Source organism: Rasamsonia byssochlamydoides, assembly GCF_041956645.1.
Source record: "Rasamsonia byssochlamydoides strain NRRL 3658 unplaced genomic scaffold VTN77scaffold_34, whole genome shotgun sequence".
Taxonomy (NCBI): Eukaryota; Fungi; Ascomycota; class Eurotiomycetes; order Eurotiales; family Trichocomaceae; genus Rasamsonia; species Rasamsonia byssochlamydoides.
In genome coordinates this window covers 122,248-148,393 of record NW_027192417.1, presented here as the reverse complement: position 1 = coordinate 148,393, position 26,146 = coordinate 122,248, and the positions used below count along the sequence as shown (strand labels likewise).

Below are 26,146 nucleotides of genomic sequence, written 5' to 3'. Positions count from 1 at the left end.
TTCTCTTAATTCTGCCTATGGAAGGTATTTGGGGTAATTAGACTTACTTACTCCGGAAACTTTAGCTATGCATCAATTCCATTAAGTACCAAGGTTGTACTGATCGCCCTTTTTCCATCATGTAGATGTTGCAGGCTGATACTAGCACCAACGTCGACCTGATTAATATAGTAGTTCTGGAAAACTTATCTTTGTATTGGGAATATAGGTATTAATAGACACATTCTTGGTCGATTTTCATCGCAACACGCATGACAGATTCCAAATACATATAAAACGAGAAATGGTACATGTATATGGACATCCAAATCATATACACAGAAACCCACTCTAGTCTAACAAACAAACCCTTCATCATAACTGAGAGAGTTCCATGAAATAAACAGTACCAAGAAGAGAAAAAAAAAGGATATAGACTTCTAGGATGAAACTTCAACAACCTCCGCAAACCACTGTTTCAACGCCATAGCCAATACCGCCGGTAACTCCCGCACATCGCGAACAACCAGATAATACGAAAAAGGAAATCCCTCGAGATACCTCTTCATCTTCAGCTTCATCTCCCCGGTGTCGTCGGGCTCGAAGCTCGCCTGCGTCAGATCCAGGATCGAACTGCCCTTTGCCGCGTCGAGGATGATGAAGACGATCATGATGCGTTCTTCCTGCGCTTGGCGGACCAGGCGACGGATGGTGTCGTGGTCTTCGCAGATGCCGTCGGAGATGATCAGCTCCAGCTGCCACAGGTCAGCGGCGTTATTGCCTGCCGATGATCGCCGCGCGCGGGCTTCGCGGAAGAGAGCGATCGAGTCGGCGACTAGTTTCCGGACGTTTGTGCCGGTCTGCTGATAGCTGAATTGCTGGAAGACCTGGATCCCGGCCTCGGAGGAGAAAGGCTTGCCGAACTCGTGCGCGACGCGGACATGCTCTTCGTCGCCAAAGCCCACGATGCACAGATCGCCCACTTCCAGCATGCTGAGACTGCGTGCGACCAGCGCGAGCGTCTCAAAGGCTAGTTGACCGCTGCCGCTTTCCTGCATGGACTTGCTGTCGTCAACGGCAAGCATGACCTGGTAGTTTCGCTTGGAAGGAATCGAACGGCGCATCCAGATCTTGTCCCGCTTGTACTGCGAAGCGATATACGGGATGATTCTCTTGATGTTTAGACGTTTGCCGGTCCGGAAGTCCCCTCGAAGCTTTGTGGCGAGTGTTGGGGCCAGAATCAAACGAAGCTGCTCCGTCAGGGATAGCGAGAGATCGTTTGTGGCTGACTCATAATGAGACCAGAGTCTCCTCGCCTCCTCGGGGGAAGTCCGCGGTGCGAGGGTTGAGGACAGATGAATTGCAGCAAGATGTGAGTCGACTTCGTCCAAGGCTTCATTGGTCGGCGGCAGACCATTGTTTTCATTGTAAGGCTCGCCAATCTGGGCAGTGTTTCCGGCAAAACTCGTGCCCGTTTGAGCACTGATATCGTCTGTTGGCTCCTGCTCCATTTGAACGTCATCCGGTGCCTTTTGGTCCGCCAACGGATCTTTGCTGTCCTCGGTGACATCTGGCAAGTGCTCATTATCAGCAGCCGTGGTCTCCGATTCTACGGCCTTCTTCTGGTCCAAAGCCTTTGCCTGCTCTTCGCTAGCCTGTCCCAGAGCTTGTGTATCAGCAACATCGTCCTCATCCGCTAAGTGCTCGAAGTCGGCATCGGCCATGTCGGTATCCGGTGGTAGTGTCTGGGAATCTGACTTCCTCGAGGAATTCATGATTTCCCGTTGACGACGATGCCACTGCTCAAGAACATCTCCCAATTTTTTGAAAGCCTGTGACTGTGGATCTTGTTGCTCCTCCTGCTCGCCAGCGCCACCAGATGTATTGTCAGCCTTCTGTCGATCTTGTCCGTCTTCTGTAGCACCATTTGGCTCCTCCATCTGGGCACCTGCGTCCTTGGAACCGCCTTGCTGTTGTGCATCACCTGATGTGCCCTTTTCCTCATTGAGGTCTTGATCAACACCTTGGCCGCCGGATACTGCTTCGCTCGGGGCAACATCGTTTCCATCAGCATCATTATCGTCACGCTGGGTTCGCATGATATCCTGCTGTTCAGCCTCTTCCTCAGCAGCTGGCTCTTCCTCTCCAGGCTTTTCGGCCTCTTTCCCGTCATCCGCTTCTGCAGCATCTCCTTCCTCGTTGTCTTCCATATTGGCATCCTCTGGGTGTGACGCAGATTCAGCATCATCCATTGTCTCATCTTGGGCTTGTTGAGCTTGCTCTTCGTCAAGGTCCGGTCCCAGATCGGAAAGATCGTCCATTCCATCATCCATGTCTGATCCCGCATCGTCCTTTTCGTCACCATCTAGCTGCATCTCCTCCGGAAGGTCGAGAGTTTGTTCCTCTCTTGCATGTGGATCGGTGACGTCCATCTCCTCTCGCCCAACAGCTTCGCCCTCATCCTCGGGAGCCTCTTCATCCTCTTCTTCCTCTTCGTTCCCCTGTTCTTCACCTTCTTCTTGCTTCTGACCCTTTTGTTTATCATTTGCAGCAGCTTGTTGGTCAGAGTCAGATACACCCTTTCCCTCTTCGTTTTCTGTCTCTTTCTGCTCTTCACTGTGGGAGCCATCCCACAGTTTCTCATCCACCGCTGTGGGGTCAAGACTGTCAACACTGCCCACCTCTTCATCGATCTCATCATCCTCTTCCCCTTCCGAGCCACTCTCATTCTCGTCTTCTTCCTTGTCATCTCCGTCCTGGTCATACTCCTCGCCTTCAAGATCTTCTTGATCCATGTTGACGGCGTCTCCAGATTTCTCCATATCCTGTTTAGATTGCTCAGGATTCTGCTGTTGGGCAAGTTCGGTCAAGTCTTCATCGTCCTGAACGTCTTTACTGATGTCCTCAGCGCCTTCCCCTTCCCCGAGTCCGGTTCCGCTTTCAACTTTACCAGCTGCGCCCTCCTCGTTTGATTCTTCAACGGGGCTACAGAAGCCTTCTGATGCCACCTGGGTGAATGACTTTGCAAGAACATAGGACATCTTGCAAATCTCCCGATGCACAGAGAGGAAACGACCTATTAAGTCCTCGCATATGGCCTGATGCTGCTCCACAATTGGAACCAAGCTTGTTATAATTGCAGAGGCCAAAGCAAGTGTAGGTCTGGAGCCATTTTGAAGAAATTGAAGTTTTCCAAGGACTGAATCAAAAGACATGGCAATTTCCGAAATATGTAGCTCCTTGAGGGCTTTTGTGAAGACGGAATCGGTCTGGGCGAGCCAATCTTTATCTTCTGTCGACGACGGCAAAGTACTAAGTGAATTCCTGACACCCTGGAGAGCGACCAGAATTTTGTCCACCGCTGACAGGAACTCCTCGTTCAGGTCATCAAGTGTCAATTTGGAGTTCGTATGCGTTGGTGCTGGACTAGTGTTTGCCTTGAAATCCGCCCAGGAAGCTATTTGCTCAAGGACAAAGGACAAGTCAGGACGTTGCTTGTTCCATTTTGTCACGTCGGCGCTCAGCTGACGGAGGGAATCGACTGCCTTCTCCATGACACCAGCTGAAGTTTGTGAAGAGATGCCTGCCGGGAGCTCAGGAAGACCAGCTAACGATTCCTTCAACTGGTACAGACGGTCTTTCCATGTCCGCAATCCCTCTAAGATGGCTGAGGAGTCGGTCCCAGAAAATTTCGAATGAATCTCTATGACTTCAATGCCTACTCCGACAATTGGTGCCACCCAAGCCATGTGCCTGGTCATGTCCTGTTTCTCCTCCGTTCGTGAAACTCGCTCCTGGCGGAGAGACTGCGCTCCACAGGCCCAGAGGTTCCTCATCCTTAGAGACGTTGACCTGAGAGTTGCTGCGTCGCGAAGAGCAGGAGAAATGACGTCTCTCTGTTTCCTAATCAATAAGAGCAGACCTTCAGCGGAACCCGCGCTCCTTGTAACCTCGACAGGGTTGAGATCCTCGGAATGTTCTCGCGAAGCTTGTCGGACACGAGGGAGGAGATCCAGAAACCTGTGGAAATACGAGTCTGCACTTTTCGCCTTCACAGACGCAGAGGTATTGTCGCATGAAAGACTCGACGTAGTCGCAAGGACTTGAGAGTTAGTGGCCTGTTCTTCTTGAAGAACTGTGCTGACGTTCCGCTTAACGCCCATAAAATGCAGTTGTCGCAAGGTTTCTGCGTAAAACCGGCGTTTTTGCGTCTTGAGGTGTTGCACGGTCTCTTTGTTTTCTTCAGTCAAGGTCTTTGGAGTCCGAGATTTGAAGTCTTTGATGCTTTCAATAACGTCTGTCATTAAATTATCAAGCTGCGACGAAACGTCAAACTCGGTCAGCGAGCCGCCGTAAACACGCGACATGTTCATCGCCGTGGCCTCGGGATCTCTGAATCTGGGAGCTCTGCTATTCCACGTCTTGTCATGCTGTTGGCACATTGCAAGCGCTTCTGCAGATGCTGCTGACGACCTTTCCGACGGTACCCCGTTTGTAGCAGGATGCACTGCTGCTTCCTGCATATCGGGCATACCCTGCTGCAGAAGCGTCTCCGTGGGCTGCGCAAGCAGTTCTCTGTATTTCCGGACAAGCTTGAAGAGTTTATAGTGTGACCGTCTTGCACTTTCTCGGAGAGCAGTAATGTTGGTGTCCTTCCAGCTTGCAAGCTGAATCTGTTGCTTGATTTCCTTTTCGAGAGACTGTCTGCCCTCCTCGAGGGACTCCGAAATGACAGGTTCAAACTGCCGATAGTACTGTAAGAAGTTCTCGAGAGCAGCGACAAGACGGTTCAGAGCCGGAGATCCCTCTGCGTATAGCTGCAGGAGCGATTTGAAGGATCCTACCAGCCGCAGACGAGGGCTGAACTGACCCATGGTTGTCGACTGGAAGAAACTTTCGAGCGTGGAAATGGTATCTTGTGTATAGCCCGTAATGTCTTCTCCCGCTTCTACCATGTGCAAAGGGCCCGCCAACAACACCTCGTATGCGACGAACCACCAGGAGCTCACGTCCTCCTCACATTTCTCCTTTTCCATGTCCAGCAACTTCGCCCACGTCGATAGTTCCAGGCGCCTCCAGCTGATGATCAGAGCCGTCAGACCGTCGTAGACAGAGGCAGCCGAATATTCTTTGCTTGCCACGAGCTGCCATTCGTGAACGAGGGCGTGAAGCTTTTCCACCTTTGTCAAGAACTTGGCAACGGGCTCCACGTGCCTAAATTGGAGAACCTCCTGGCAGCAGACAAGAACGTCGTGGATAGCCGCATGTTCCGGCCAGGCCGCTTGGAGCTGGAGGAAACGAGACCGCACCGAGTGAACCAGCGAGACAAGTTTCTTTGCTTCGGAGATGTTTGCATCCGTGTAGAAATTATAGCTTCTAGACGGAGCTTTCCCGAATTTCTTCATCTCATCCTCGAGTGCGAGAAGGATGCCTGGAAGATGGGCTTTCGGCGGCAGACCTGTTGGCGATGAAGATTTGTTGTTGGACCAAACAGACCCGAGCAGACGCGTGGAATCAGTGATAAGCGCTCGCATCCTTGTCTGCGCATCTCCCGGTTCAAAGATGGCAGCATGGAGTCTTGACAATTTAACAGAGACAGACTTCGGGTCAATACGCGATTCTTCCTTTTCTTCTTCGGCGACAGCATCTTCGTAGGTTGGGAACAGTTTGCGGAACTCAGCTTCATCTGCTTCTTCGTTGTCCTCGAAAGAGCCCTTGTAACGATATAGAGAGGACCTCTGGGCCTCTTCTTTCTGTTCTTCTCTCAGCTGTGTCTTCCAGATATGGTGGAAGAATTCGAGGACGCGTCTGAGAGCGTGAAGACCGCCAGGCGCGTGTAGTGTCGATAGGTCTGCGCTATGTGCCGCCACCAAGACTGAAAGTTCCTGAAATTTCACATCCGTAGGAACTTTCAGGACTGATTCCCGTTTTCTTGTCTCTGAACTTGACAGTGGATGCTGCCTGCCGCCGAGGAATGGGGTCCTCTCGCTAATTGCCTGCACAGACGTGATGTCCAAGGAGTCTGGAGCCGCGCCCAAGACAAGTGAAATCCCAAGGCCCAGCATTTGGAGGAATCGGCTAACAAGTATCGTTATGTCGTCATATGTCCTGAAGTTTAACCGGAGACGACGACATATCTGTTGAATATTGTCATGTAGAAGGCCTCCATATTCCCGGAACTCTGCAGCTCCATAATTCTCTGGTCTCCTATTCAAGACCGAGTTGATTAAATTAGAGAACTCGCCTTGCAGCTGCATTAATTGAGACTGGCTCGGGCGAGTCACAGGAGAGGCTGGGGGTTCTGATCCGAGTTCCTGCAGCTCCTTCTGTATCAAACGGCGACGTAGGTTGACAGCCTGGCCAGAGAATTCAACCTCAAATGTCATAAGGGCCTTGTCCCTAGCAGCAAGCTCAAAAACTTGCTGCGCATGACGTCTCCGCTGGATAACTAAGCCAAGAGACGGATCGCATGGTTTGTCAGGGACGAAGAGGCGGAGGCAAATCACTGCCAATTCGATGGAAACACGACCCACTTCATATACATTCCTATCAGAGAATGTCCCTCTCGTCGTTAATGCCTGCAGGCACCTCGAGAGGCCATCAACAAATTCCCTGAAGTAATGGTGGGTTGGCAGAGACTCGCTTGTCAGAAGTTGCGGCACTGGTGGACCGTCATAGCATCCCTTTTCCTCGACTGTCCGGAGGGCATGCGCAGCAAGCTCAAAGTGTTCTGGTTTCAAAAAGTCTCGGTGGAGCTCCACGACTTCCAGGCAGACTCTCGAAAAGGCCCTGAGGAGAAGTCCGATCTGATCAAGAGCAATTTCTTGAGAACTCAGCGCAAGAGCTTGACTTAGAACATGCTCTTCGGTCTCCAGGAATTCAAGCCGGCCAAGCGTTACGTCACCGACGAGCGCCAATTTCTCCAGCAAAGAGAGAGAGAAGTTCCCATTCCAAGGAGACACAATGTTTGAAAGCGCTTCAGAACCACTATACAACGCCAGCTTTTGCAGAGCATGCGGAATCCGAGACCCGAGGTCAGAGGCGTCTGGTGGGTGTGCTGGCCGACCTGCAAGTAACGGTAGAGTGCCATTCAGAATTGGGTTGTCGATGTATCGGTTCTGAGACCAGATGGCGGGCAAGTCGTGGTATTGACAAAGTGTCTCGAAGACATCGAAGAAATGAGGACGCAGGCTCGAGTCGTAGAGGTCTACAGCCGAGGCAAGCTCTCCAACTTGTTGCTTCAAGCCCTGATAGCAATGAGTAACAGATTCGGTACAAGAGATAGAAATTACTTACCGGCACTAGAAGATTGCCATCTGCCCCGTTCCGAAGGACTGAATTCTGCGCATCGATCAAGGATTGCCGCACCCGACTAAGTTGGGCCAAGTCAAGCCGCGTTTGGAGAGCAACAGTAGTGAATTCCGATACGACCTCTTCAAGATCGACGAGACACTTCAATTGGTCGTGGTCGACACAGGTTATTGGTCTCCAGGAGTCCCAGATCCTCTGCATGCTTAATCCCGTAGTCAAAGCCCAGGTTGACTGGAATCTGGCAAGGAATTGGGCGAAGTAGGAAGCCAGAGGTTTCAAGAGCGATCCTTGCTTGAGGGCTGAAGAGTGGATATCCTGGCCAATTTGCAGATAGGTCTGAAACTCTCCCTCGTCCATCTCCCTGGCTTGCGTGGCTGCAAAGATATCCCAACAGAACCTGGAAATAGCTCTCAGAGCCGAAAGAGAGTCAAAGGATAGAGAAATGGCACCATCCAGATCTTGAATAAACTGGTAAAGAGCCCGACTGCAATCGATCAGGAACGAACCGACAGGCTGTGTTGAGTCTTTCATCAAGGCCGGTATTCTCCCAGAGGCCAACGATCGTTCCAATCTAGTCATTTGAGAAGGCTTGAGACACTGCGCATTTTCATTTGCTCGAGCCAGACTCTGTTGCATATGACGCAGATTGAGCTTGAGTTCTTGCAAATAGGCGACGATAATCAGTTGATCTATAGAAGCCGTTTCAACGAAAAACAGCGGTTCATTGACAAGAGGATGAACAAGCTGGCCATGGCGGTTGGGGCTGAGGCCTTCCAGCAATTTCCATTGAGAGTTTTCTTCCATCACCGCGACATATCTGGAGATCGCAGGAAGGAGATTCTCCAACAAAGGTTTATCCGAATGACGTGAAACGAAATTTCGAATCGAATCCTGAAATCGTGCCAGGTCCGGCATCGCCAGATGATCTAGACGAAGCTCAAAAGACGCATCGCGGATATCCTCTGCAACCGTATTTGGATTAGAATTCCAGATATGGCGTAGGCGGTATAAGAGAGACTGGCAAGTATAAGAAGGTCCGACTGATTGACGACTATGGTCATCCGTGGCCTGCGGCAAGAAACATATCTCGACGGATCTGTTTCGCATAGCACGAGATAACTCCCCGTTTCGAGGATCCATCGTTAAGAATAACCTGAAATTCGGATGAGGTACGATCACCCTTGCAGAGCCATCCTCTGTCCTCTGCTCGTTCAAAACAAGGTAACCATTGGGCTCCATTAGGGAATTGAGCCGATCAAGGACGGAAGCGTTACATAAGTTTGCGTTGTCGAGAACAACCCAATAGCCACGTTGGATAGCTTCGGTGAGAGCACCCTCTGTCCATTCGAAGCCGACCTTATTCAAATCCCTCGACACTTCCACTAGGACATTGCACCGACGAAGGAAGTCTTCAACATCTAGATCAGGGTAACTCGACCTTAACATAGTAATTGAGGAGAGCAACCCGTCCAAGGAGACGTCCGCGTTTTGACAGAGCTGATAAACTTGAAGGAGGTCGGATGTCAGTTCGGAAGACTTTCCGGAAGAAAGAGCGGTAATGATGTGGCCATGAAGTAACAACTCCAAGTCTTTAGCAAGTGACAAGATCTTTCTCCGATGGTCGATTTGCTCAAAGCCGCCAATCAAATCCATTGTGTCGGTATCAGCACTCAGAGCTAGTTCAACTAGTTGAGCACCATTGAGAGCTGCAAGTTTGCGGAGCGTGGTTGTCTTGCCACATCCAGACGGTCCTACTAGAATGCTTGGCCATGCTTTCTCTATGCAAAGAATGAGTGACTCCAGGATGGGAAGATCGTTCGGGAGAATCTTCAATTGTGGTTCAAGGAGATGTTGAAGAACGAGATCTCTCTGCATAAATCCAAATCCAACTTGGAAGTTATGCGTGGTCAGATCATGATAGTAGGACTTATCTGGCGGTAGCTCTCCAAATGTTCGCTTATAAAGTTGAGAGATCAGATGTCTATCCTCCGCCGTGCGAAATCTTTGGGTAATGATGGTGTCGAGGAAGTGGCCACTAGGAATCTGGACACGACCGCGATCTGCCAGTTGGAGCCATCTTGAGATATCACGGAGGTTAATTTCCCAAGGCCCGCCAACAGCTCCTAGCTCTCGGTCTTGAGTGATAGTTGTATTCAACAATGAAATGAAGTCCACAAGCTTTGCAGTTTGCTCAGGAGGGCTGCCTGGAAAGAGTTTTGCGCAGATTTTCTTCAAGTCTGTGTCGCTAAATGAATCGGCATATACGACTGTAAAGCGATTCACAAACGAAGCAGGAAGACCCTTTCTGCCGCCTCCCTGGTGATGTGGATTTTGGGCGGCAAAAAGAACGAAATCAGGATGTCGTTTGAAGGTCTGGTCCAGCTCAGCGACATAAACCTGTTGTCTATGGTCCAGGCAGGAATTCAGTCCCTCAAGCACAGACTGGGAGGCCAGATTCATCTCATCCAGCAATACCCAATGTCCGCGTTGCATTGCCTGCAAGAATGGTGCATCTCTCCAAGCGAACTGTCCAACTTCACCGCCTTCTACTGGTACGTCCGATCCAAATAGATCAGTGAGATCAGTTTGCTCCGAGAGATTGATTCGAGTAAGAGGCTTCCCAAGTGCTCGAGCTAGAGATGCCACTAATGTGGTTTTTCCAACGCCAGGACTACCCTCGAGGAGTATTGGTTTCGATGTTTGTAGACCTCGGGCAATTCGAACAGAATTGGCCACGGTCGTAGGGGCGTCCATGACAAACTGAGGGTCAGGGGCAGATTCCGCACACACTGGGAGCTTGAAAGGTCCCACACAAAGATATCCATCTGTTGCCGAAACAGTGGCAGGCTGGTAATAGATGCGGGAGGCGTCGAACCCAAATAGTTCACTCAGCTTTTGAAGACAGGCGTCACGGTTCCTTCCAATGCTATCTGGTGCCATGGAGAGCATTGCCGAAGGATTGGCGCCTAGCGTGTCGACAAAAACCATGGCTGCACCGTGTATGAGTGCAAACTCGGGGTCAGAGATTGGGCATTTGTTAACGAATTCCACCCATGCGAGGAGATCACGAATTGAGACAGAGGTAGCTGAGGAACTTTGAAAGGTTTTCTTGAACCATTTCGCGAATTCTAGCATCGCCTTCGCGTAATTCGCATCCCCTAAGGTCAATTTCGCCGTCAGAATTGGTAAAATATCCTCGTCTTCTGATAGCTGTGGAACCCATATCTCAGTAAGACGATTTCTCAGTGCCGCTGACAGTTCTCTTTTGCCGTAGTCACCACCGGGGTTCATTGTCGCGAGAAACTGGAATCCCTCCTTTGCCACTACTAACGGATCAATGGGACCTTTTTCGGCAAGGAGAAGCGATCTGTGTGGTTCAAGGACGCTATTAAGCCTCTCAAGAACGGAGTCATCGGCGAGAGAAACTTCGTCGAGAAGGAAATACTGGCCGGTTTTCATAGCCGTTACGAGACTTCCGTCAGACCACTCGAACAGGGCATGAGACCGCGCCATATTCGTATTAATCCGTCTCAATAGTTCCGGATCACTTGCTTTCACTTGCTCTGGACTCATTTGAGAAAACATCTCTTTCAGCATATCCAGAGATTTTTCTTCGATATTTTCTCCCAGTCCCGGAAGATCCCGCATAAGTGCTCGCAGATCGTCCAGCAGCTGCTTTTCGATTGCAGACCGATTCCTTAGCGGTCTTTGGGCACCTATCAGATCACCAGTCTCTAGATTGACATGGGCGTTGACTGTGAAGAGCTCCTTGCCATGGATATCTGCCACTGCCTGGCAAATCTGGGTTTTTCCACAGCCAGTTTCACCAACTAGAAGCACTGGTTCGTTGTTCTCGATTGCCTGTGAAATTAAGATGAAGAGACGCCTCATTGCTTTTGTCCAAACGATCCCGGTTGGCAGACTGTGATTATGCATACGTTTCTCCAGCTCGGATGAGCTGTAAATGGCATCTTCATCGATGCGGACCCGCATCACGTCTTCTATAACCTTCTTGACGGCTTCTCTTTCCTGCGGATTGCGAACTCTTTCTGCAAGGAGCATGAACCCATTAATGGCCAATTGCTCGCGATCATCGGCCCGACGAAGGGCCCATCGAAAGAGATCACGCAGGGTAGCGAAGCTATTCTTTTGCTCAAAGAGCCTGGTAGTCTGCCTTAACAAAGAAAGCTTCTTGTAAACAGAAACAATTCTGGTACAGAAAGAAGGTGCGATCTGACTTCTTTCCTTAAGGATAAACTCCAATTCGTCTTCGGGGATGTCATCAAAGTGCAATTCAAGGAACCGATTCCTAAAAGCACGCGACAAGACTTTTCTTCCGCCATACAGACCAGCAGGGTTTTGCGTGGCGAAGAGCATAAAGTTCGGGTGCGGATGAATGACTTCCTGCGTTTCCGGCAGAAACAATTCTCGGTTGTCGTCCAGAAGGCGATTTAGAGCCTCTAACACGTCTGAAGGTGCCAGGTTGAGCTCGTCGAGGACAATCCAATATCCATGCCTCAGTGCCTCCACGAGTATACCTTCCTGATAGCGTAATGTCCCGTCGTCGGTGGACACGTAAGAACCCAGGTATTCTTGTAAATCCGTGTGGTCATGATTGTTGATGCGAACGAATTTATTTCCGGAGATCTTTGCCAGATATTCGACCATGCTGGTCTTCCCCGCAGAGGTCGGTCCTTGCAGCAGAATCGGAAATCGCCGGGTCGAGCTTGCTCTTAGTAGATTTTTCAGGTTCTTTTCAATGAATGGAGTAATGATATAATGAGGCTGCTTTTCTGGGGTGAAGGGACCCTTCCTCATCCAGTAGTGCTTGAATTGCACATACTCATGACCATCATTAGGCGGTCTAGGAGTCTGACCGAGAAGCGACCTCGCATTTTTGGCGGTGCCGAATAGATACTTTTCAATGAGAGGTGCGACTAACTTCTCCGACTCCTGACTTAAAAGTGTCAAAAAGCTCATGCAGAAGCCCTCGTACGCAGCCCGTCGAATCCCGTACACATGTACATGATCGACGATGTACATGAGAGTTCGCACTAGCGTACGAATGCTGAAGTGTGGCCGCTGTCCAGCTCCGTCGGTAAGTCTATTCTCCGTGCCTAACTTCTTCGTTTCCAGGTATAGATGAGCAAGGTCTGATGGCAAGCGGAGGTCACTGATCGTCAAATCTCCTAGATAAGTCTGTATCAGACCAAGCAGATCATCGAAATCGCTATCTGGCGAATGGACGTAAATTTCTGTAAACCGAGAGCGTAGCCCAGGAGCCAAGTCTCTTTTCCCTGCATCGGTAGCGGGATTCATAGCTCCAAATATGCGGAAGTCCGGATGCCCATAGACTCTCTCAACATCTCCGGCTTCCGAGAGCAGTACGGAAGGACGGCCCTCGTCGCCATGATGAAGGAGACTGGCGATATTTTCCAATATATCGGGGGTAGCCAAATTGATCTCGTCTAACAAGACCCATTCGCCGTTTCTTAGCGCCCGTACGATCTTTCCCTGGACGAAGGCAAAGGCAAATTTCGAGTCCCCTCGGGTTGCTTGTGCCTCAAAATTTCTCAATTGGGCGGCAAAGGTCTCCCACTTTTCACGCAGAGCTACGTACTTTGGCGAGTCCAACTTTCTCTTCTTTGACGGCTGTTCCTCGCTGCCTGTCTGCTGTTGACTGGCGTCTTGAGACACGCGAAAAACACTTTGTGCCATGCGAACGGCTTCATGCCAAAGATTGACCAACCGAGGCCAGTTTCCTGCAGTGACGCTCTTTGCCACAGATGAAAGAAACTTTTGGTTCTTTTTCGCCGAAAACGTCTGCTCGAATAGCTGGTTAAATTCATCCAGCAGAGGAACAGCCATTGAGCGAAGATTGACAGGTCTGAAGCCTCCAAGGAGGTCGGTGCTTTCACTCTGTTGTGAAAGATTGACCACGGTGAGTTTCTGACGCATCAAACTCGCCAGTTGTTGGATGACAGCCGTTTTACCAATGCCGGTTTCTCCGACAAGCAAGACAGGCTCCGCAACTTGCACGGCTGCCGCAATCTGCTCCATGGTTTTCAGAGCAGCTCTTGTGGGAGCAAACCGAGAGGAGCTTTCCGAGAATTTCTGTTTAGCCATCTTGGAAACCTTCATTTTCTTGCAAGACTCTCTTCCAACGACAAAGTTGCTGTCGCGATCTGCGTATGGAGGGGTGCGTTCGTGAAGGCAGAACTCTGCTCTTTGAGGCGATATTTGGAGCGCTTCTGCCACAACGGACGATAGCTTGTTGCAGAGAGCTCTGTCGGGAAGATAACGAAGGAAGACATCAACAGCATCCAGAAATATTTCATCCTGGACACTTTCAGGAGTCGCTTCGTTGCCAGTCTTTGCACCCAAACGCTGAAGCCTCCGATGTAATCTGTTGCATAGCGTAATGAGGTCACGGAAGCCCGGTGTCCTCCCCTGAGAGCTTCTCACCGCGAGACTGCTGTGAAAAGCGGAGCAGAGTCGGTCATAAACATCCATTAGCATTGGCACTTGCGACGACAGCAAAGGATACTTTTGACTGATTACGTCGCGAATCTCATTCAAAGGCAGCGAGTTGATCTGGATTCTCTCCCAGAGCCTAATGCCCAGTAAACCATGACTGGGAGCAATTTCCTCTCCTTTATTGTTGAGCGAAGACTTCATGGTTGCAATGATTCTAAACCCATCGGCGCATTTGATCCGTTCTTTCCTACTTGGGATAATCAGTTCGCCCTTCTCAATAATAGGAAGCATGAGTCCAATGACTTCTGAGGGAGCCCGGTCAAGGTCTTCGATCAATATCCACCGGCCCTCTCTCGCGGCTTTGGTCAACACTCCAGGCTGCCAAGCAAAAGTTCCAGTCATAGGGGATGTCGCATACATCCCAAGCAGACTCTTTGCATCGGTCTGCTCGTTCAGATGAAGTGTGACCATAGATGACCCTTGGCCTATGGTTTTCGCAACATCATTGACCAGGGAAGTTTTCCCAGAATTTGGCAATCCAACCAAGAGAAGTGGTTTGGGCTGCAGCAGTGCTTTTGCAATCTTCTGAAGATTGTGCACGACCGTGGGAGTCTTCACAAGAACAGATTCAGCACTATGCGCTTCCCATCGCACTTTCGGAACAAGGACTCCACCAATGTCAGAAGTACGAGCTGTCAAGTGGTCCCTGAATTTCTCTACTTGACTCAGCGCATCCTCGGCGGAGAGCAAACTCCGTCTCCGCTGAAGCTGCTTGTCAAGGGTTTGCCACCGTCGTTCTTCCCACAGCCCGACAAGCCTGTAGTCAATGGTGATGCCCTCCCATTCTCCCTCAATGGGCCCATCATCGATATGAGCTTGCAGCATCTTCTCTGTGGCTGCGTCTGCCGCATGCATGTATAAGCAGAAACAGCGGATCGCCAAGTAGCGCACGCATCGGTCGGAGTGCTGGAACAATGATTGAAGTTGAAGCGGCGGTACGGTGTTTGAGAACGTCTCTAGGTCGAAAGAAAATAGCCGAAATACTGCGAGCAGCAGTGTCCGAATCGTAACATCGTCCAGGTCGATAAGTCTTAACTCCCTAGAAGTGGCCAATGCAGTTAAAGGTCCATCTTGAGCCGCGACACAGTTGCTAGCGAATGATCGGAGAAAGGGCGCAAAGGGCAAAATTCGAGAGAATGCCGAAATAACTCGAAGCTGATGGATCTTGGGATCCAAAGAAAGCCACCTAGCTGCCAAATCCACAAAAAGGGGCTCGTAGGATGAAAACACCCATTCTGTACAATTGGGCTCCAGCGCCGCAAGCGCGAGCGCATCTAAAAACTGAGCCCCAGAAGCGCTGCGAATGAGCTCCGCAAGATCCCTTGGAAGCTGGCGCAATATCTGGGACTCTGCAAGAGTCCCCTCATAGGCAGGACTGCCATCCATATTGGCGCCTACCGCCGGGGGGAAGCTCTTCATTGATTTCTGGCAGAGATCGATGGATCTCAAATCGCTGCGGGAAACTTTTTTGATAGTTTTGTTTTCTGCCGCCATATTGTGGCGTTGGGGCGCTCACCGCCTTTGATCTGATCGGCGGAACCGCGTAACAGACCTTATCGGCTATCGGGGTCAACTAGCAGAACCTTGGAAAGCTGATGTCGGCCATCGAGTCAGAGGTCATGGCAGCAAGGTCTTGCATTGTATATCTCGATGTGCTTGGATAACGCGCCATGTCGGTGACAACGCCTGGCTCCAGTGGTCAGGGTCAACAGACCTTTCCGCAAGATGTATACGGCAATGAGGGACGCGATATTAGCACACATGATGACTCCGATGACGACGATCCCGTGTTGAAGCATCAACGCGACGAGGCAGTATTCGCTGACGATCCACTTGCACAGAGATCTGAGGATACGTGAGTCAATATTATTATGCATCTGGTCATGGCTGCTTCTAACCATATCTCTAGCATTTCTTTTAAGCGCAAACAGAAGCGACCCGCTCGTTTCCGCCTAGCGACTCTCTTCTCTAACAGCGCCAGCGGCTCGCCCCCAAGGCCTAGTCAATCAACGTCCCAGATCGCAAGAGATAATCCTTTACAAGGGTTATCCAGTCCTTCCGGGACTCATGGGCAGTCCACCACTAACAGAGACATCGACGGTATCAAGGAAGGAGGACCGCTAGATTGGTACGTGGAGGGGCCAGGTCGAAGGGTGGGCTATGACGATCTCACGGCCATTGATTGGATTTTCGAATATACGAAAGAACGTCAAAGGAAAAGGCTTCTTTATTCCACCGGTCAGGGACTCCTAGGCCATCTCCGCCAATTGCTCGACGGGAGCCACGTCTGGCTGGTGCTTGTTGCGACAGGTGTGGCAGTCGGAATTCTCGCAGCATGTATTGATATCGCAAGCGATTGGTTGGGTGATCTAAAGGGTGGATATTGTAAAAATAATAGAGGAGGCGGCAAGTTTTATCTCAACAAGAGTTTTTGTTGTTGGGGCCATGAAGGTGACACCCCTGTGCAACTAATGTTTCCTCTCCAGCGCTAATGTCCACCCAAAATCTAGATTTTTCGCAGTGTATTGGCTGGACGCCGTGGAGAAAAGCCTTGGGAATAGAATCCGCTGGCGGAGGATATGTGATAGAATATATTTTTTTCATCTTATTCTCTGTAAGTGCTCTCTGCGCTGGCTTTTTTCTCATGATTACTAATAATGCGATTGAAAAAGGTGTTTTTTGCTTCTTGTGCAAGCATTCTGGTCCGCACTTATGCAACATATGCAAAACATAGCGGAATCCCAGAGATCAAAACGGTGCTTGGTGGCTTCGTTATGAGAAGGTTCATGGGAGCGTGGACCTTGGTAATCAAATCACTGGGCCTGGTACGGTCCCTTCTATGCCTCCAAGACCCTATTCATCTGCTCACGCTCAAATAGTGTCTTGCCGTTGCCTCCGGCATGTGGCTGGGGAAAGAAGGTCCGCTGGTACACGTTGCTTGTTGCTGCGCAAATCTGATCATGAAGCCATTTGACGTTTTAAATAGCAATGAAGGTATGGTCAGGGCATATAACCATTTGCATTGACTTACGCTAAACATGTTTACAGCAAGGAAACGGGAAGTTTTGTCTGCGGCGGCAGCAGCGGGCATTTCCGTTGCCTTCGGAGCTCCCATCGGTGGTGTTCTATTTAGCTTAGAGGTATGGTCCGGTCAACGTAACGTCCTTGTTACTCAATCTAACATCCATTAGCAATTGTCATATTATTTCCCTGATAGGACCATGTGGCAAAGTTTTGTATGTGCTACGGTTGCCGCAGTCACTCTGCAAGCCGTGAATCCTTTCCGCACTGGCAAGATTGTGCTCTACCAGGTCACCTACACCAGAGGGTGGCATCGATTCGAGATCATCCCGTTCGTGCTCCTTGGCATTTTGGGTGGTCTCTATGGGGGCCTCTTTATTAAACTGAACATGAGGGTGGCAAGATGGCGCAAGTCGCGAGGTTATTTTCGTCCGGTTCTAGAAGTGGCACTTGTCGCCTTCATTTCAGCCGTGATCAACTTCCCAAACAAATTTATGAGAGCTCAAGCGTCCGAACTCGTTTATTCCTTATTTGCCGAATGTGCGCCTTCTACAGACGATCAACTCCACCTTTGCAAGACAGGCGCTGCATCTGCTGGTGTGATTGCTCTCCTTCTCGTTGCCGCGGTTTTGGGCTTTTTCCTAGCATCCATAACCTTTGGCCTAGAGATCCCTGCTGGGATCATCCTCCCTTCCCTCGCTATTGGCGCCCTTTATGGCCGCGCTCTCGGTATCGCGTTCGAGATGTGGCAGACTGCCTACCCGGACCTCTTTCTGTTTCGCAACTGTGAGCCTGACATCCCATGTATCACTCCGGGAACATATGCAATCATTGGCGCAGCTTCGGCCCTGGGCGGCGCTACCAGAATGACGGTCTCAATCGTGGTCATCATGTTTGAGCTGACGGGTGCCTTGACCTATGTGATACCCATCATGATTGCGGTTATGCTTTCCAAGTGGTGTGGTGATACGTTTGGCAAACGAGGCATCTACGAATCATGGATCCATCTCAAAGAGTATCCGTTTCTGGATCACAGGGACGACAAACCGCCGCCAGATGTCCCGGTTCACAAAGTTATGACCAAGGTTGATGATCTCACCGTGATTCCGGCAGTTGGTCATACCATCGAATCTCTTAGCAATCTCCTGGAAAAAGCACCTTACCGCGGATTTCCTGTGGTGCTTGACACCTCGAATCCAATTCTGCTCGGTTATATCTCCAGAACGGAATTATCCTTTGCCCTAAAGTCCGCCATGTCATCTGCCAACCGTAACCTCCCTCCGGAGACTCAGACCTTTTTCGTTCATCAACCATTTGCCGACCCGCTCGAGACACTCGACCTTCGACCCTGGATGGACCAGACACCGATTACTCTTAACAGTCATATCAGCTTTTCGATTGTCCTGGGCATGTTCCAGCGACTTGGCTTGCGTTATGTATTGTTTGTCAATAAAGGCATTCTTCAGGGCCTGCTCACCAAGAAAGACGTCTGGTTCATCCTCAATGGAGCTGAGACCTGTAGGGAGAAGGGCCTCGGAGATGGAGTTTTAAGGGAAGGCAACGCCGCAGAAGAGATGGGTCTGCTAGGCAGTGACGACGGCAATAGCGTACTTAGCCCCTTGGAGAGGCGTCAATCACTTTGAAGTCGTATCTGGTTTGCTCTGGCGTTGTATAAATCTCTGTTTTGAAAAGATATCCACCATGTCAATGTTTTATGTTTTCATTTTCATTTAGCTACATGTACTCCACTGTAGAACAATGTTCCGGTGGACGAGGTCTTTGACGGAATTGGAACATGGCTAGAAAACGCAATCATCAAGGCGACGGTTTGTTTGTGCCACGAAGAGAGGTGAGATGAACGGAACAAGAAACTCGATAGCGTTCCTTTTCGAATGGATCAAAATACGGGCAGAAAACAATGGCCTCCCAACGCTCTGTGAGAAATAGACCAGTTTTTAACATCGAATCTAGTGCCGGGTACCATTGACGCCCTGGACGCCTTTCCCGAGCTGGCTCGCAACAACAGTTGCCTCTCTAACACCACGTGCCAGGCTCCCTCTCACGGCAGCCTCCTCAAGGACCAGCAGCCCACCGATGGTGCACCCACCAGGGGAGGAAACCTTCTCTTTGATAATGGCGGGATGTTCGCCATTCTGCACCATACTAACAGTGCCCTGCATAACCTGACAGGCCATGAGCTGTGCCTCTGCGCGCGGCAGGCCCATTGCCACAGCACCGTCCGTCAGTCCTTCCAGGACCAACGCCACGAAGGCAGGGCCCGAGCCAGCTAATGCGGTACAGACATCCATTTGGGACGGTGGAAGATGGACCACCTTGCCAATGCGTGTGAAGATCCAGTTGATCAACTCATTCCACTCAGCAGGCAGGGGAACATCTGAGGTACCGATCACAGTCATCGACTGTCGAACCATGGCTGCAGTGTTGGGCATAGCGCGTACGACCGTGCATCTCTCCGACACAGGAATCAACCCGTCAGGATACAAGGTATCTTCGACTTGCTTGGCAGAGACTCCGGCCAAAACACTGATCAGCAGCTTGCCCTTCAGAGCTTCCCGAATACCAGGGGCGGTCAAAACATCCTTGAGCATATAGGGCTTGCAACCCAGAATAATCACATCGGCCTGCTGAACGCCCTTGAGGTTTTCATTCTGAAGAATTGTCACGGGATACTTGGGATAAGCGCTAACGGCGTCTTGAATGCGCTTTGCCGACTCAGGCCGCCGTACACAGGCGATAAATTTCGTCGGAGGCTGAAAAGAAGTCTTTTGGCTCTGGCTCTCTGGGTCTGACATGGAAGAAAGGATTCCGGTGAGAATCGCAAGACCCATGTTTCCTACGCCATTTTTGGTTAGTGACGTATATCTCTCTTTCTGGGTTCAGATCACTGCACTTTCATACCGCATCCTAAGAAAGTAAGAGTCTTCTCCGATCCATCGCGGCCATTGGCGGGGCTCTGGGCAGACATTTCCTTCAACGGTACCAGTAAATTCCACGAAAAATAGCAATGAGTGGTTCCTGGTGTAATAAATATTGCAGTTGTAGGAAATAATGTCTTATCGCTCTATCTTCACTTTTTGTCACGCTAAACGTACAGTCCAACTATTACCCCATGTTCGGGCGGCGTTCCGATGGCGGAGATTTGGATCCCCGCTTATTTTGCCCGCAAATGCACTCACCGCCTTGCAGGGAGACCAATAGTCACGTTGTGCCTTGTTCGCCACATCAGAGGTAGCTCTTCTCACCAGCTTCAGGTGTACAACTCAATACCTTAATACCTTTACCCTAATTGTTTCGTCGAACAATTTCCACCATGACGGATCCATTCGAAGTCCGTATGCGCTTCACAGCGCAGCTCCAACATCTCAGTGCGGCTGTCACTTCATCCCAGAAAGCCGCCCATTATGCTCTCAAGTACCGCGAGATGGACGAGGATCTTCACTCGTGTATTTTAGAACAGCTCGAACGGGTTCGTTCCACTCACTCCATCCACGAAGATGGAAGAAAAGGAAAAAATGGCTCCGCTAACAGTTCACTCCAGAATAACATGAACACCCGAGCGAACATCATGTATTTCATCGAGCATTTCTGCGAAATGGCCACGAAGGAAAACCACCTTAATTACGTTCGGATGATTCAGCGGGATATTCTACGCATTGTCGATGCTGTCGCGCCAGCAGACGGGTCCGGCGCAGCGAACGTCAAACACGTCCGTCGCGTCCTCCAGGGTCTACAGAGCAAATCGATTCTCTCTGCCGAAACCGTCACGGAGATCGACTCCTGTCTCAAAGAGCGCGAAACGCACCCTGCGCACCTCCTCGATCTCGAACCTGTAGAAGGACAGGATGCCTCTGGGAAAACGAAATCGGGCACCCCGCGAGGGTCAAAGGCCAATGGCATCATGCGTGTCGATAAGAGGCAGATTGAGCAGCGGATTGAAGAGGATCGAGAGCGCAACAAACGTCTACGAGAGAGTATGTGGGCCGTGAGCGGAGACGATCGGGGAGAGTTTCGGAAGTTCTGGGATGAAGGGAGCGATACGGGCGAAGATGATTATCTCGGAGCGGAGGAAGAGGTCATGGAAAGGAACATGGTAGCTGTGTGATTTATTTGCTTTCACTTTTCTCCTTATTTTTTTTCTTGCTCCTATTTTGTTTCTTTCCGAGTCTTGGCTACAGGGTGTTTACGGAGTTATGGGCATCAGAAGGGCTGGTTGAGAACTGGGGTGCTTTTTTTTGTCCCTCTTACTGAGGTGTCAAGGTGTTATTCGGCGTTAATCAGGGATAATTCTTACAGATACCAATATTTCTGGGAATCTGGTCAATGCTGCGAACAAACGATACTGAATGTCAATTCATTTTTGCTAATCAAAGTCTGGTGTTTGAGCTTCATATCACCACGGGAAGCATTCTGCTATTCCAAGGTTATTGACCTAGTGTTAGGCATAGGGTTTTCGGTGAAACGTAACCCCGTGCAAAGAGTGGATCCACGTAGCGGAGGAGTTGTGAGAGGATCAATCTCCGCCCGGAAAATAAAAAAAATAATACATCAGGAAATTTCAGCGACATACCGCCTTTTGCACTGGCCTTTGTTAGTGTTGTTTGCAATTGACTTTTTGTCTTTTGGTCTCCCTATGTTCTCTAATTTCCTCACTGCAGCAAAAGGTCTATTCGCAACGCAGGACTCCACCCCAGACGACTCCTCACCTGCCGCCGCATCTCTGGCGGCCTCTTCTACGGACGGACCAACAAAAAACAAATCACCTCAAACTCCCAATCCCAAAATGGTGACTACAAGATCACAGACTGCAACCTCGGGTTCGGAAGCTTCTCCAGGGTTGAATAGTTCTGACACTGTAAACGGAAAGAGAAAGGGACGCCCGATCAGCTCAGGCAATGCGGATGGTCAATCCAACAAGCGGAGGAAGAGAGAGTCCTTGGCGCTCTCTGAGAAACCCGATTCCCCTGAGATCCCCGAGACACAAGATGTGAATGGTGGCGAGAAGACCGATGTCGTCGATGGAGTGGAATCTACTCCTGAGGGAGAACCACAAGCGTCACAAAAACAAGAGGAACCTGCAGAAAAGCCCGCATCATCTACGAAAAAGTCGAATCACATTCGATTTGGAAGCGAGGAACCCGCCGACGCAGAGCCTGTGGTGGAAGAGGAAGTTGCAGAGACTCAACAACAAGACGAGCAGGACTCCGAAAGCGATGACGACGAGGCACCCGAAGCCATCGATAATGCTGCTCAGCTGAAGACACTAAAGGCCCAAGCACAGAGACAGGAAGAGGCTAGAAAGAGGTTGGTGCTTGTCTGATACTCTATGAATTGAGCCATTAGGCTGACTGCTTCCAGGGCCGAACTTCTGAAGAAAGAGAAACGAAGACAACTGGATGAGAAGCACAAATTACAGGCAAAAGCCTCGGGCAAGAAAACGAAGGAGTCATCAGTGGGGTCGCGAACGTCCGAACTGAAATCAGCCCAAGATGACTCGGTTTCCGAGAGCACTGCAACCCTTCAGGGGTCAATCTCTAAGGACTCGGGCAGACTCGCTCTCCCCGCCCTTCTCCCTGATGAGATCTTGAACGCGGAACCTGTTGCTAGGCCTCCAACGCCTCCATCAGAGTCAGACGACCTAAAACGGAAAAAGCCCCAAAAGCTCAAGTTTCTTGAGAAGGTGGAGAAGCCGCCCAAGGATCTTCATCGTGGTGGTGTGACCATTCGGGTTCTCGAAGACCGTTCGTCCAGCAAGAAAACGACGCCTACTCTACCGCCCAAGATGTCAAAAGCGGGACGCAATATACGAGAGGCCTGGATTGCTGGCCAGCGCAATAAGAATAACCCCAATGGTCTCAGAAGAATTGCTGGCGGTCCATCAAGCTTTGTTCGCAGCAGATGAGATGACGCTAAAAGGAATTGACATATAGTTCTTTTTTTTTTCGACTTGCTCCAGTCGGGTTTGGAAATCTCTCTTTGACAGTCCAAGCCCAAAGTCATCTGGACATCGTGGAGCTGTCGATGTCAACGGCGTGCTTCAGAATCTGGTTACGGCCGGTACGACATCGATTCCTGCGTTGAATATTTCGTGCAGGAGCTTAAGGAACCGTGCGATAACGAGGGCTTGATCCCAGTAACGCGGGATGAAATAGTCACCGTGATGCTATATAACTTGGCATCCCCCACGAAAACAGGATCTGGAGGAATGAGACTTCTACTTCCAGGACAGCATGTCTTAGGCAGTCTGGTTTGAGCCATACTGGGTAATGATAGTTGTGCGAGAAATGAGATACCCGGTTCTTCCTACCAAAGCTTAGTCTATGATTTTTGAATAATCCATAGAATAAATGCAGATCTCAGGCACTTGCAATTTTCTGGCTCTTAAGTATAATAGATTCATTTGGATCATCCAGATTTACGGAGTACTTCGTAGTTAACTAATCGGCGGGCCGGTGGAAGCGTGCACGTGCGGAGAGCAGCTGCTTGTACCGTCTGGGCGGGTCCGAGCTCCGTCAAGGCCCAAGCAAGATACTATTCTTCTGGAATCTGCAGCGCTTGACAGGCATCCCCAGGCTGTCAATGGAGCTGTCCTCGTGCCGGCTTCTCTCTTCATCGATTGCATCCCCCCTAATGTCACTGCGACCATGGCGACTACAGAAACCTCTCCGCTCCTACCCCAATACCAACGCTCTGGCTCCTCGACTACGTCACCGCGGGCTGACCGTCCGACACGAACGGTAACGTTCAATCCTCTCACCACCATCAGCACCTACAATGGAACATCCGCTGCCGATTCCACCGTCCAGCCGCTGCAGACGGGCTCGCCCCCCGTCCGCAATCCACCCAGCGGACAGCCCATGCTGTCTGCCTTGAACAGCAAGCTTCGTAGGCGGAATAGCGCTGGCGCCCCGTACACCGCTCCGAATCCTCTCCCAGCTGCCTCCAAGATTGGACCGCAGAGGACGACAAAGAACGCACAGAAATTGAAGCTTCTGCCTGATCCTGTGACAGGCGAGGAGGAAGACTTCGTCGAGGAAGGGTTCCCGCGTGACGTCTACTCGCAGCTCACCCGCATCAAAGAGCCCACAGCAAGACGGGACGCGGCAAGATTAGGCAAAGCCGATCGCGATCGCTTGCCTAGGGTGACGGCCTATTGTACTGCGAATTCATACCGGCTGGACGGCGTCATTCGATTCCTCAAGTCCAGAGCCAAGACTCGCGGGGCCAATCCAAAGCTCTACGATGAGTGTGTCTATTCGCCATTTAATTATGACTACGAGGCAAGACAGATGGAGACATCCTCACAGGGGACGAATGGGCCGAATACAGATACCAGCCAGCCAGCGAAACCGCAGGGGGAGCGCAGGTATTCTGACAGCGCTGTGGAGGTTGAGGACAACACGAAAAATCGGCGGGAAGACTTGATTGATCTTCACGATGAACAGACCTCACAGTCCAGAAGTACAGAAGCGGTACCATCTTCCTCCACGGAAGTAGATGAGCGATTGGATCTTGACACCACTGTTCACACACCTGAGATTTTCCTCTTCGACTATGGTACGGTCGTGATTTGGGGCATGACTCCGGCGCAAGAATCCCGCTTCCTGGCGGATGTGTCCAAATTTGCGACATCGATCCTGAGCCCTGAGGATACGCAGGTCGAGAATTTTAATTTCTATTATGCGCGTGATTATCAGGCGCGTATATACAACGATTTCATCTCTCTGCGGGAGCCCCGAAACCACATGATTAAGCTCGCCATCTCGCATGCATTGTCGCAGTCCGTGAAAACCTCGCTTTTCGAGGATCTAGTCTCCGAAACGATTTCAAAGACTGCGCCACTTCCCGCTCAGATTGCGAAGACAGGGAGCGTCAACATGACCCGGCGGCAAATCAACATGCAGATCGGGGAGCTCTTCATCCTACGCATCAACATCCACTTGCAGGGATCCGTGCTCGACAGTCCGGAGCTTATGTGGGCGGAGCCACAATTAGAACCGGTCTATCAGGCCGTACGGAGTTATCTCGAGATGGACCAGCGGGTAGGCCTGTTGACGGAACGGCTAGACGTGATTGCGGATCTCCTGGCTGTGTTGAAAGACCAGCTGACGCACCGCCATGGGGAATATCTAGAATGGATTGGTAAGCATTGTCCTTTTTTTTTACTTTCTCGCTAACGTTTGCATTCAAAGTCATTGTCTTAATTGCCGCCGAAATCCTCGTCGCTGCGATCAACATTGTTGTCGATTTGTATGCCGGAGTTGAGTAGAGGAGTCTGCTTAGAGTCTGCTTGATTATTGTTCGATCTTACTACCACGTTTGCATCCCGATAATCATCTCGCTTGTCTCGTCTTTCTCTCTCGTGGATACATGGGGTATATCTTGGGTTCAGCACAGGTTATATTCAATATTCATTTATTTTTTCACCCATTTATGCCAGTCCAGTCCAACCGGTTGAATACACACACATCCACATCCCATATATACATATCATACCATACCATACCGTACCATCGACAGGTCCTCATTCATCCTTTCATCCTGTGAATGCATCTGCATCTGCATCTGTTGGTATCCGTTATCCGTTATCTGTTTTTAGATGGCTTGATTGATTGTTTATTTTCACTCGCGGATTGCCAGACATAATAATGAACCCTAACCATCGGATTGTCCAAAATCCTTCCAATACAATAATCACTGCAATTGTCACTCACCAATCCTGGATCTATCTTATCCTTGTTTTTACCTTTGTCACTTAGCACTCTTGGCGTACATCAGTACAAATGCATCATCATCATCATCATCATCATCATCATCATCATCATCATCATCATCAGGAAAAAAACAATGGACAATGGACAATGGAGCTGTGGGACTCTGACTCTGTATTTTGCTGTACTGTACTATATGTACTCCTGTATGTATGTGCATATGTAGCTTTTATGTTATCTCTGTAACCGATCGATCATCGATCATCAATATGTCTTGTCCAAGAAATACGAATACAAAAGGCATACTCAAGTTGACCTGAACTTGGCTCGAACTAGAACTTTTGATAAATAGTTATTATTATTATTTTCCCCCTTCCCCTTTTTTTGCCCTTTTTTTTTCTCCTTCTCCCTTTCATTTCTCCAGAGCCGAAAATATAGAAACTAAACTGATTTGAACTTTTGACGGTTATTATCTAGTAATATTATTCTTCGCTTTTTTTTTCTTTTTTCTTTTTTTTTCCCCTCTGAAGCGCACGCAGAAAAAAAAAACAAATAAAAAAGAAGAAAAA

At 50.0% G+C, this 26,146-nt stretch overlaps 6 protein-coding genes across 6 annotated transcripts; 4 read left to right on the top strand and 2 right to left on the bottom strand.

Moving 5' to 3' along the window:
• Positions 1-419: 419 nt before the first annotated feature.
• Positions 420-15,246, bottom strand: VTN77DRAFT_4844 (uncharacterized protein; the record flags this gene model as incomplete). Its single annotated transcript, XM_069420948.1, has 2 exons — positions 420-7,226; positions 7,276-15,246. 2 exons carry the CDS (start codon positions 15,244-15,246, stop codon positions 420-422), a joined length of 14,778 nt encoding a protein of 4,925 aa, XP_069277411.1.
• A 251-nt stretch (positions 15,247-15,497) lies between these two features.
• VTN77DRAFT_4843 (uncharacterized protein) lies at positions 15,498-18,491 on the top strand (the record flags this gene model as incomplete). Its single annotated transcript, XM_069420947.1, has 7 exons — positions 15,498-15,682; positions 15,737-16,278; positions 16,338-16,441; positions 16,500-16,652; positions 16,707-16,821; positions 16,876-16,967; positions 17,019-18,491. The coding sequence occupies 7 exons, from the start codon at positions 15,498-15,500 to the stop codon at positions 18,489-18,491; spliced, it is 2,664 nt and encodes an 887-aa protein (XP_069277410.1).
• A 324-nt stretch (positions 18,492-18,815) lies between these two features.
• Positions 18,816-19,834, bottom strand: VTN77DRAFT_4842 (uncharacterized protein; the record flags this gene model as incomplete). Its single annotated transcript, XM_069420946.1, has 2 exons — positions 18,816-19,702; positions 19,768-19,834. The coding sequence occupies 2 exons, from the start codon at positions 19,832-19,834 to the stop codon at positions 18,816-18,818; spliced, it is 954 nt and encodes a 317-aa protein (XP_069277409.1).
• Positions 19,835-20,179: 345 nt separating this feature from the next.
• VTN77DRAFT_4841 (uncharacterized protein) lies at positions 20,180-20,971 on the top strand (the record flags this gene model as incomplete). The annotated part of the gene is made up of 2 exons (XM_069420945.1): positions 20,180-20,335; positions 20,408-20,971. The coding sequence occupies 2 exons, from the start codon at positions 20,180-20,182 to the stop codon at positions 20,969-20,971; spliced, it is 720 nt and encodes a 239-aa protein (XP_069277408.1).
• Positions 20,972-21,649: 678 nt separating this feature from the next.
• On the top strand, positions 21,650-22,768 carry VTN77DRAFT_4840 (uncharacterized protein; the record flags this gene model as incomplete). The annotated part of the gene is made up of 2 exons (XM_069420944.1): positions 21,650-22,170; positions 22,225-22,768. The coding sequence occupies 2 exons, from the start codon at positions 21,650-21,652 to the stop codon at positions 22,766-22,768; spliced, it is 1,065 nt and encodes a 354-aa protein (XP_069277407.1).
• Positions 22,769-23,510: 742 nt separating this feature from the next.
• Positions 23,511-25,135, top strand: VTN77DRAFT_4839 (uncharacterized protein; the record flags this gene model as incomplete). Its single annotated transcript, XM_069420942.1, has 2 exons — positions 23,511-25,008; positions 25,059-25,135. 2 exons carry the CDS (start codon positions 23,511-23,513, stop codon positions 25,133-25,135), a joined length of 1,575 nt encoding a protein of 524 aa, XP_069277406.1.
• Positions 25,136-26,146: the final 1,011 nt, after the last annotated feature.